This window comes from Temnothorax americanus, unplaced genomic scaffold (genome assembly GCF_048541705.1).
Source record: "Temnothorax americanus isolate GAGA-0224 unplaced genomic scaffold, ASM4854170v1 Scaffold6, whole genome shotgun sequence".
In the NCBI taxonomy this organism is placed as follows: domain Eukaryota; kingdom Metazoa; phylum Arthropoda; class Insecta; order Hymenoptera; family Formicidae; genus Temnothorax; species Temnothorax americanus.
Window position 1 is genome coordinate 4537333 of NW_027509751.1, and position 12181 is coordinate 4549513.

The 12181-nt window shown below is 49.3% G+C and overlaps 1 protein-coding gene across 1 annotated transcript in view; it reads right to left on the reverse strand.

The window, feature by feature from the left end:
- The window catches only part of Ds (dachsous cadherin-related 1), a 60590-nt gene that overhangs the window by 48052 nt on the left and 357 nt on the right, over positions 1–12181 (reverse strand). Inside the window, exon 2 of the mRNA XM_077420671.1 lies at positions 6195–6677. Within this exon, the coding sequence (XP_077276797.1) occupies positions 6195–6677 (483 nt within the window). The remainder of the gene's footprint in view (positions 1–6194; positions 6678–12181) is intronic.

Consider the following 12181-nt stretch of genomic DNA (forward strand, 5'->3'; position numbering starts at 1 on the left):
ATATGCAGAAAGTTGACTATAACATTTATTGTTAATAAATGAATGCCGCCGCTGGTATGATAAATGAATGATTTGCGTGCAGCAATCAACAACCACTATAAAAAAGCATGATATAAATTAGCGTGCGGAAGACTCAAACTTGCAGGAATTAAGATAAACTGTTGGCACTTCGTTAGCAATACATAAATACAATTGCAGATAATCGTGACCCATTCGCCAAGAAATTTATTTTTCATGGCAGCCATACTCAAGAGGGAAGTAATGAAAACATCGGATATAAACTCGGCGACAGGGCGAATTAATTATGTGTACACCACGCGTAACTTTGTACTCCTTGACTTCGCTCGGACATGCGCGAAAGAAACTAATTAAAACCTCGGGGACAAAGGCGATGGCGTGCTGAATTAATGGGGCGCATAATTTTAAATAACAATCGGACCCCGGCAGCAACAGCAGCAGCAGCAGCAGCGGCGAACAACGACCGCGCGTGTGTGTGCGAAGAATGAAGTACAGGAAGAACGATCCGCTCCGCGAGGGGGACCCCCGTGACAGGATTGGTACGCTCGAACTTCGAAGTCGAAGAGTGGTCGGAGAAAGAGGCCTGCGGGATACGGCGTCGCGGATGAAATTCCGGGAACGTTACGCAAATCAGACCGCGAGCATTCGTCGTCCCGGCGTGTGGCAGCGGCCGCGCTATCTCGATCCGCGAATCTTCTCGGCGCGGGTTTAGGTCGGGCCCCCTCTTTTCTGCGGGGGCCCCGCCAGCCGTGCTCGCCGTGGATTCCAAAGAGGCGATTGCCGCGCGAAATTTGCAAGTCCAGCGAAAGCACGACGTGCACGAGAGAGTAACTAAAAAGTGAAAAGAGAGGAAAAAAGAAAAAGAAAGAGAGAGATAATAGGAAAAGAAAAGAGATCCATTAGGGATCGAGACAAGGACGGAGAAGAGGGACGCGACGGCGAAGTTCAGTGGTGAAGAAAAGGGGGCGACGCGCGTCACGACGAGACGTGCTTTGGATCGCGTTCGTCGAAGGAATGTGTATATACTTCGAACTGACGAATTCGATGCGTGTTCGTTCGCCGAATATTTGCTCGGGGAATTGGACATTACGGAATGATATTACGATACACCGGCAATAATAATTAATAAAGATGGGGTGAGTGGCGAAATATCGCATCATTAACTTGGACGGAGCATTTCTTACGATTTGATCATCGACGAGAGTGGCGGATTATACCCTATTCCGGGACATTACAGCCAGTTCGTTTCACGCGTTATATCCGGATGTATCTTTATGACCAGTCTTAAACGACTTGCTAGCGCGGCGTTGATCTTTATGGTGTCATCGTTAAATTCGTTAAAGACGGACGATGTGTCGCGCGGATAAGATTAGGAGTTGTTCGGTTAGAGTAGTTTCCAAAATGTCGATTCTCTCTCGTCTCTCGACCTTACTTTTTTTATTAACTTTTTGCATCATTACCTAGAGGAAATTCGGACAGTTAAATTTGCGAACGAAACGACGCTATAGGACTGATAAGAAAGAAGGCTTGACGTCCCGTCGTAAATTCGAGAAACTACTTATTTTATGTCGCCTCGATACGAGATCACGCTGACGCTCTTGAAGCAGCGTGGGATACAAATCGCAGATGCCGCGCGATGCATCTAATGCAATCCTCCAATTGCGGCAAGAGAGGAATCCGACAGTCAGCGGACTTCGGGTTCCTCTCTCGACGTTCCTCATCTTTCATTCCTCCTACTCTCATCCCCCCCCCTGCGCCCCTCGGACGTCCCGCGCGCGCGCTGTCTTTTCTTCGCGCACAAGAAAGGAAAGGAGAGGAGAGTGGTACTGGGAGCCCTCAAAGCGAACGCGCGGAGCGGCGATATTTAAAGCATATGCAAAGAGTGCAGAGCTCCGCAGCGGCAGCCCCCCCCCCTCTTGGTAGGGAAAGAGGGGCAAAAAGTCTCGGACAATGGCGGCTTGCGTTCGGCTGCCCGGAATCCGACTCACGACGATTTATGCGACCTCGGCGACGACGACGGTCCACCTTCTCCTTCTCTTTCCGTCTCTTCCTTCTTTCGCGTTCACATCCTTCTCTTTCGCCCCGCTCCGTTCCGATCTCTTGGTTCGGCTCTCTCGCGTCTTCCCAAGACCGGCACTCGAGAAGCGCGCATTCTTTCGACGAGAATGCCAGGTTCCGAAAAGTACGAAATACTCGATCCAAGAGTGTCGAGGTGAGATTATCACCGCCTCGAAATTCACTCTGCGTTACTCGCTCTAATTATCGCTCTTTAATTAAATAAGTATATGATATGCTCAAGAAAACCGCACGAATATAGAAAACGGGCTAACTAAGAACCAAGCGCGGTAAACGATGCGCGAAAGTTTTATTTATATTTTTATTTTACATTATTTCCAACCTTTTTCTCAAGAAAACTTGCGACAAACATGAGCGAAATAATACTGCAAAATAATGTTTGACTGACAAAAGATATTATCTTGTTACACCGCGCTAACTATGGGAATCTAACTATGCGAATGCGCGCGCACATAACACGCTCGACGTCACTTGCCGAGACTCTTTTCGCGGATCACCAACGAGGTGCATAATCGAGCGCGGCAAGGAAATTCGCGAGAGAAAGAGAGATGGAAAACGGCGCGACTTTCTGATGAGCGGTTGCCGATTGCGCCTTGGCCTTCTAACGAAGACGCTTGTTACCGTCGTTATCGCCTCTCTTCCGCGTGTTGCAAAACTGATGTTCAACAACGGCCGTCTTGTTTCGCGTTGTTTGCGCCGAGCTTTCGCGGGAAGCCCCGGCGAGAGAGAGCAAACTACCTCGGGCGAGTGTACCAATTGACTGGCTCGTCGTGCGCCGATTTCATAACGTGACCCGTCTCAATGTCACTGGTCCCGTACTTTCTACCGGCGACCTACGTGTCAATCACCGTTCGTATTCTCGCGTCGCGAGACCTTCTGTGTGTACCACATGATTCCTAGCGAAACGAAGTCAAGCGTTTCCAGTAACCGGTAATTTCGCTCGATCGCCGCCAATTTCGTGTCACGAGTTCGTTTCCAACTTTTCAACCTTCGAATCCGCGTCATCACGATTTCTAGACACCCTCCCCTCTTCCCTTAGCAGAAGATCGGTCTCGACGCGAAGCTGAGAGCGGCCGTTCATTCCGCAGATAAGATAAGACCGGTCTTCTCTACTCGACGCGATTACAGCGGGTTGATTCTCCCCTTCGTCCCCCTCCCCCTCAAGTGCCATAAACTCGACCGTAAAATGAAGCGCGTTCCTCACTTTGTCGCCAGGTTTTATGGAAGGATCGGGACAGCCGGCCGTCCACGAAACGAACGACTGCTTCCCAATAAGGAGTTCGTCTACGTTGATTTTAACAGTGCCGAAGCATCGGCGAAACAATCGCTCTTTTGTCGGCCGTCACCCCTTTAACGATCATGGTTTTTTCGCAATTCGCTAGGAACGTTTGCGCGCAAAGTCTGCTTGACCGGAACAGGTGATTGTAAAGTGGTAGCCGGTCTCTGTCTCTGGATACTCGATTTACATCAACGGTGGACTAGATTTGCTAATCTGATTGGGCATCTCTCGGCAAGTGTCGCGTCGCGCCGAATGAATAAACGAACTAATTAAAGTTAATTCGGTTAATGGGCAACGAGTCCATTCACGAGTCGGAAACTTTGACTGGATGATAATTCTTACGTTTATCAACGAGATTGATCAACAGGCTCGAATATAATTTACATATCGACATCAGCATATAATAATGATAATATCTAAAACTAAAACGTTTTGTAACACAAAAATCTCACTTTGTTTGCTATATATTTGCTAAAAGCCGATCGGTCAACAGCATTGATCTAATCGAAATCTAAACTCAAAGCGCGGAGTTTGTCATTTGTGCCGTCCCGCTTTGTCCGGACCCGATACGGCTTAGTGGAACAGGTGTCGCAAAATGGTAGCGCGAATCGCCGGTGTACATCAATGCGCGCTCGCGAGATTCCTCTCTCTCTCTCTCTCCGGTACAGCCGAAACGAACCGCACCTGTGCCGACGATCGCCGGGCCCCGTTCAACTTTAATCTGATAATCTGATTGGCTGCCGTGTGTCAAATATTGCGAGCCTGAGTGTCAGGCCGCGTTCTTCTGCGCGAACTGGTTCCATACGGCGCGGCGGCCGGACGCGTGGCCGATTGGAAGTCGGGTTCTGAAACCGACCGTCCGACCGAGCGACCGGCCGATCGCGCCGATGCCGGAAGAACAACTTTGAATGCGCGGTGTCTGAGACGGTGCTCAGTTGTTTCGTGTCATGTATAAGGTATCTCGCCGCGCGCGCGTTTCGTTGTATGTTTTACATTTTATGCTCGAGTCTTAAAGGGTACAGACTTTTAACCGACATTGCGCGGAACGGAAGTATAACGTCCTGTGCGTGTATAAGAAAGTTTCGCGGGCTAAATTTGACTTCTTAAAATAAAAATTACGAAAATGAAGAAAGATAATTCTGAATTAAAGAATGCGTTAGAAATACATCTCGCACAGAACTCGTCACAATTTATTGACACGAATATGAGAAATTCGAGAAGTGCGTCTCCTGATCGCGATTAAACGTTCCTACGAGGGAGACCTACGGAAGACGAAGATATGAGACGGGGAATCAAGGTACGAGTGATACGAGGTACCAAGACCACGAGTCGAAACCGCACGTCGCACAGGGTCAGGATGCTTTTTAACTTCCCGAGGAGAAAGAATGACGAAGAGGAATAGAAGATGAGAGAGGGGAAAAAAAAGGAAGAAGAGGGAGAGAGATCCACGTCGTCGCTCGGCGAGGGAAATACAGCCTTCGCGCATTGATATGCAACAGGCTGCATACACGGGCAACGCCGGGGCGAACAATACGACCACCGGTAAGGCACCACCGTGTAAACTATTCGGCGTTCCCGGGCGTATAACGTACCGCGCCGTGCCGCTCGATACCGTGCGGGACAGTTTACACGGCGCATCGGCGTATACGGCGCGGCGAGCGCGCGGGTCGTGACGCGCCGTATCTTGCATCGGATGTACCACCAGTGTGGAAACACGGATACGTACTTCTCCTCTCTTTTGCTCTCTGTCTCCCCCTCCCCCCCCCGCCCCCTCGATCGGCCGCCCTCCTCTCCACCCCGTGTCTCGGTGTATCGGCACGGAGCAATCCACCCACCCGTCCGCGACTTTACCGGTGCTCAATCCTCCTTCGTCTCTCTTTCTCCTCCACCCCCTGCTCCTCCTTCTCCATCTCATCGTCGTCCACGATCTCAGCCTCCCCCTGCCGAGCGAATCCCATTTCTCTCCTTCTTTAATTCGACGGCCACCTGTTCGCTCAAATTCGAAATTCCTCCTTCACCGCTGAGAGCCCCTATCCTTCACTAAATTCATTTCATCCTGCGGAATTTTTTCCTTCGACCTACATTGCCGTCGTATTTTCGGCGCTGGGTAAAACGCGAATATCCCTAAGTAGCGTGCGAAAATATATCGCGGCGTTCGGTGCGTCACTACCCGCTTCGCTCGACCTCGTATTAAAGAGAAGGGAAGGCGGAATGGGTATCTTCATTCGTGATGTGCTTCGGCTTTTAGGTCCGTGCGCATCGTGCCTGAATGGTAACCGTCCACGTGCACGTATGCACACACGTAGGCGTTCGCGGAGTCCTCGGCGTTTTACTCGTGACGCGACTATGCTAACGCGGTAACGCCGCGCGTGGAATACGTTTCCGAGGCATTCGCCGGTTCGAGAATCGTATACCCCTTCGTTCTAAAAGAGCCGACAGATTAACTCCAAGCATATACGAGTGCCCTTACGCAAACGTCGCAAATGACTCTGCGCCATTGCGACATTGCGCGAAAATAGCTTCAAAGTTTTCCAAGTACAATTAATGCAAATGCAACGCAGGTAAAAAACACAATAAAAATATATACAAGGTATATACGAATATAACGCGTGAAAATTATCAAGATAATGCCGATATATATGTGAATATTGTAAATCACTCATATATGTATATGTATAAATATAAAATTTTCGCGGTGTAAAATCCGTTATTCGCCGTCAGTCACAGTATTCTCGTGTTCGATGTTACATGAGTGATGACGCAAGACACAACGGCCGGCCAATGAAAAGGCTTATGTTAGTACAAAGGTGAATCGACTCACCCGTTGACGAGGATGACGCTGTCGCGGTGTTCTTCATGCCGTCGATAGCGGTGTTTTGCGAGATATTCTCCTTGACCGTGACGGTGTAGTACGGTTTCTCGCAAGTGGCGATTTTGTGCCCCGCGGAGGAGACGGTGATCTTGACCTCGGCGTCGATGATGCTCCTCAGGCCAGCCGCGTCCGTTGCCGTGACGTTGATTTGATACAACGGCGAGCGCGACAGCAGATTTGACCGTGACACTCTCATCTCGCCGGTGTCGCGATTGATTTCGAAGATCCCGCCCTCGTTGCCGCTGGTGATGCGATAGGCGACCTGACCGAAGAAGCCGGCGTCGAGATCGGTCGCCACCACCTTCAAGATCGGATTGTATATCACGCCGTCGTTGCGCAGGGTCACGTTGTACTGCTGCGGCTTGAAAATCGGCCGGTTGTCGTTCACGTCCGTCACCTGGATGCGCACGATCGCTATCGTACTCAATCCCCCTGCAAATAGAATACAGCGTATCATTAGATATATGCGTTATGGATATAGTCACACAATTAATGATTATAAAAAGTAAGATATCGAACGCGCGTGGCAAAAAAGTCATCGAATTTCTCATAAAAATGAAAGAATGTTGAATTTTCAACTGTCACGTTTTAGCCGATTTTACAATACGGATTTATATAATCTGTAATTAATTTTATCGGAATCAAGCGGAGTTGAGCAACGCTGAACTCGAATACTCGCTGGAGGGCCGCGAATGGTCCACAATATGCGCGCGCGGAGGCGAGAGGTGCGCAACCGAGAGAGCACATTATGTTTATTTCATTCCCGGCCGAAATCCTCTTATCGAGCCAAATAATGTTGGGGTATTAGCCGGCGTAGAGAACGAATCTACGGCGACGCGCCCGAAGCAGGTCCGCATAAATCACGAACGTCCCGTTCCCGCGGCCTTTTCTCGGACCCAATCAGCCGCCGGAGAACCTTTTCTCGCTCTCTCCGTTCATCGGGTTTTCATCTCGTCCCATCTCGCTCTCCTTCCGTTCTTCTTTCAGCATCCTTTCCCTCGGTCAGTATCTCTCCCGTCCCGCTCCCGTCGTTTTATTCGGACACACGTGAGCACGTTTGCGTCGACGTGAGCTCCTCTCTTAACCCCTCCGCGCGCGCGCGCGCGCGCAGGGTAATGCGCCGCTCATGGTAATATTTCAGACGTGAGAAGCTTATGGAGTCCTCTCAAATGACCGCGCTCTTTTAGGAGCATCGCGGGCCCCCGTGGGGTAATTGCTCCGCTGATACATCGATTGACCCGCAAGCTACGCGCGATAATGACTACTGCATTGTGGGAGAGGCGATTACACCACTATCCCCGTACTTCCGCAATTCGCCCTTCTATATGGGCAGTGATGAACGCGCGATCGTTCAATACTATACAAGTGTAGTTGTCCCACGATGTAGAACTCAAGGATTAAACTTGCGAGAGTTCTCTACCTCTTGTCAGTGGTCTGCCGCAACTATATTTCTAAACCATATCGTCGTTGAAATTAATCGGAGATTATCTGCAAATTCTATCTCTCTATATACGCATTTTCACGACGCAACGCTAGCGAGAAATCACGACGGGATACCACGAGTTGCTGGTCGCCGCCTCGGATTTAGGCGATACGCGACGCAAGTGTTAATATCAAAGACAGTATGTAATCCGATGTTTAAACGGTTTACAACCGTAATTCATAGTAATGTATGGACTCGGCCGCGCGGAGCTCTCTCCGAGCGCGGAGGAGATTTATAGGTGCGAGTGTCATTGGAGTCATGCGTCAAGAACCCGTCCCTCGATCCCCGGCCCCGGCCCCCTTCTCCGGTACGTGGAAGAACGAAGTCTCTGATTCGTTCGCGAAACATCGAAGCATCGAAAAAGCATCGATCTTCAGAACGCGGACACGGTCAATTCGTGAAACTTATCGAAAAAGCTTATTGCGTGTCCCTAACGACGGTCAATTCTTAATTGTTGGACACAGGCGCTTCCCACAGATCAAATAACGCACTTATAGCGTTTTTTTTCTCTCTCTCTCCAGGTACGAACGGATACCGACTTCCTGGGGATAGTTCAACGGCATTTTAATGCACGTTGTCTGATATTTTCGTGCCCGCTGCAGTCCGGCCCTTTTAATTTCACGCGGTCGATCGTCGGGATGAGTTCTTTTCGGGATTCGTGCGGCGGGTGATACGAGATACGAGGGGAGGGGGAGGGGGGGCACGAGAGATTTATGCGGCCGGTAGGTGCGGCGGTGCTCAACCTTATACAGCCAAATTACGTCCGGGCGAGGAATGAGTTCCACGACGCGCGTTACGGATACGCGGCATCCTGCGGGCTTAATTAGAATTCTTTTTTTTTACTATCTCCACAATATCTTTTTTTCACATACAATCCAAGATCGAGAAACGATTTTTCCTTAAATCGTACGCGTGGAGTCGACTGCGGTAGAAATTTTGCCCTTCGCGTAAAGTCGTAACTCGCTGCGCGCGTACTTGGCGCGAGACACCACCGTGCCTCTTGATTCATTCCTTTTTTTTTTCTTACGGGCGAAATAAGACGTCCCATTAATATACCGTGCACAAACGCGCGCGCACGTTAATTCCGGGATACGTTACAAAGTGCGAGCTGAAAGCTCGCGCGAGTGACACGTATCCGAGATTATGCGCAGTAACGCGGCGGGAGTCGAGAGGGTGATATAAATAAGCGCAAAAACGGCGCGGACAATGACAGTCGGTGGGAGTTGAACGGAGATTTATGACGCTGGTGCCAATAAAGTCACCTCCCGGCGTAGCTCCGGAGCGTGCATCCCTTTGGACGTGCCTTCCTTATTTACGTTTCTGTACCTGTGTACGGGAGAACTGCGAGGCAGAAACGCGATATCGAGATTTCGAGAAAAGGGAAGTACAGCACCTTCGATTATTTTTTCCATCGACACGATAATAAATCGCAGACGAACGATAAAATCCCGGCACGACAGCGACTACACGGAAGACTTCGCTCGGGAGATTAACGTGGAAATTACATTAAGATATCGTGCTCGGCACGTAATCGATGCCGAGTGGAGATTCCGCCGCATTAAAGACCGTTCTCTCGCTTGGTGGAGAATCCAGTTCGGATGTACGTGCCGGATGATATCGGTAATCACATCGCACAGCGAATGCGTTGAGAGGACGTTTTTCACCAGGGTTTGATTACATATCGCGAGTTTACAATGCTATCTGTTTCCCCTGTAATTTACAGTAACATAATTAAGTTGATCGGAATAGCATACACTCGTCCTCCGAGCTACGTATAAATAAGAGATAGAAAAATTTTAATTCATTAATTTTTTAATCTTTTAGTTAGCACCGATAATTAACAGAAAATCGTTCTAAATATATTATCCATCAATTGCTCCAAGTGATTATCATCTAACAACCCGCGAGAGACCCGGCCGCCGGTGCGGCGTCTCGCGTTTAGCACCGATTCCGCATCCGCTCTCGTCTTCGCGGTCTTCTCGGGCAAAATAACTCGCGCAAGAAAATCCGTATATAAGCAGACGCCTTTCGCGGATCTCCGCCTTGATCCTGAGCGCGCAGGTAATAATTATCGCCGCGAACGCGCACGGCATTATCCAGCGCTATTAGCGCGATAAAATCCCGCCGTGGTTTGCTTATCATCCCGCGTTTCCCGCCGATAAACATCGACGACGATATATACGGCGCCTCTTTGCACCTCCTGACAGCGGCGAAACTACCGCAACGCAAGGGCAAGGGGACAGGGAGAGGCAACTCTCCTCGTTGTCGTCGTCCGCGTAGCGACCGTCAACAGGTGGTATAAATCATGCGCACCTGGCCCGCCGCGCGGTTCACGGTGGCTCGTGATTCGCTTTACTGCCGTTGCGCCAAAATGATTTTCTCCGCGCGAATTACTGGCGGGGCAATAAGAAGAATTAATCGCCGGTGTAAAAATAAGAGGCGAGGAGGAGGATTAATGAGTCTCAGGCTGCGCGCGCGCGCGCAGCGCGGCGCGGCGCGGCGCCACGAGGAAGCGCTAGGACGCGCGAGGACGTGCGAATCGCCGGAAGGTATTTGTAATCATTTCCGCGCGCCGGACTCTTTGGCTGAGATATAATGTGCTCAAGCGCGCACGATTGTGCGCGCGTGTACATATATCTCGTGCGGGGAGATGAGATTTATTTATTATCGCGAAGCTGTCACTTCCGTTTTGCGGCAGAACAAGTCCGTCGCAGAAATGTTCCCTCTTGCTTTTCGGTTTCTTACTGGGATGACCGTCGCGTTCGTCAGCAGGTGGTATAAATCACTTCGCGACGGTACTCGCGGTCGCTCCCTGGTATGCCGGTGCCTGTCATATAACCGGCCGATTCTATTGTCTGTCGGATAGTGTCGCCGACGTTGCCGTTGCACGGCGAACAATCGTATCGATAACGAGCGACAATTACGAGCGAGAATGCATTCGTCCGTGTTTGCAAAACAGCATAACGTCGACAATAGCAACGTTCCCTTATTCGGCCTTTTTTTTTTCATTTCTTAACCACCGGTTAACATTTTCCTTCTCGGATGCTACTCCGTCGTCTTTGCGTCCTCTTTCCCGGAGCGCCGCGTCGCGCCGCGCGGAATCGGTAAGCGCAATGGCCGTTGGCACACGGTAGCCCCATGGATCAATGGACCTTCAGTCGTTGTCCTTTCCCATAAGGCGACCGCGAGCCGCTGCGTTGAAAATGGCCGCGGAGCCTACCATCGACATAAATCATACACCCTATTACAGAGCTACTAGATCTCGATAGCCGGGGCCCCGGCTTCCTCCTCTCCGCGTCGCGTCGCTTTGTTTCTCTACGCGTTTTTCCGAGCCGCGTGTTTCTACGCGCGTGTCTCCGCTCTCCGGCGCACGGGGCGGCCGCTTCCACTTGTTCCCGCTTGTCTCGCTAACTCTTATCGACGCCCGTGCGTGTACATGAGACTTGCACGCGAATAGCGGAGCCGAGCATTGTTCTTGTGTCGTCGGAACGAGAGATCGCGATGGCGTGAGAGATCTCGCGATCGAGCCGAATCATTGCAACGACTTTCGAATTGCAATGGCTGAGGTTGTTAAGCGTTTAGGTACAAGTCTCGAGAACGAAAAAATTCACGACTGCGATACTTAATGTCAAATAATAACGAAGAGATCAGTATCTGAGGATATTCTGTTCCTTTAAAGGTAGGCGTCTCGCTACGTGCTAGTCATGTGACTGTTTGTAGGTTTTTACGTTCAAAAATATATTTCAAGCAATTTTTGCTAAAGGAAAAATAATTTTATGACGTATGGTGTAAAATTTCATACGTGACAAAGTATGTTATACTTTTTCCAAATTATGTGATTTTTTTCATTTGACTCCGTTTTGATCGGCTGATCATGCGAGTCGTCGAGAAAGGTTACAAGTGAGAAAAATACTTTTCGATTGAATTTTGACACGTACTGAGAAAGGGTTTCAAAACGCATGACAGGGGTGTCAATCACTATCCAATTTAGCGTGATTAGCCAGCGGCCAGCGGCAAGTCTTTCCAACCTCACCTCGACCAAAAAATGTCTGCTCGATTACCGCATTTTCACTAAAATAAACTAAAAAATTAACAGCGAAATCTCCGGTAAACTATATATTTTATGGTTGCATCGGATTCTTCGAAATCTAATGTACAAAAAGCAATGTTTTTTTTCACTTCATCTAATCGAAAAATGCGAAAATATGTGATTGAAACCGTGATAGAGCCTTCTTTTTCTGGCCGTCTGTATGAAGTAATGCAAACGTTGTGATTTTCGAGATCGATTTTCTAGAGTAAATAGTCGGTAAGGAGCCACAGAAAAAATCGACTGCAAAGCTGATCATATAATTTGATATAAAATCCGAAATCGAAAACTTTATCTAATACATGCCCTGACGAGACGACTACCTTAAGGAAAATATTTCGATTCTAACATGGTACCATTAATACT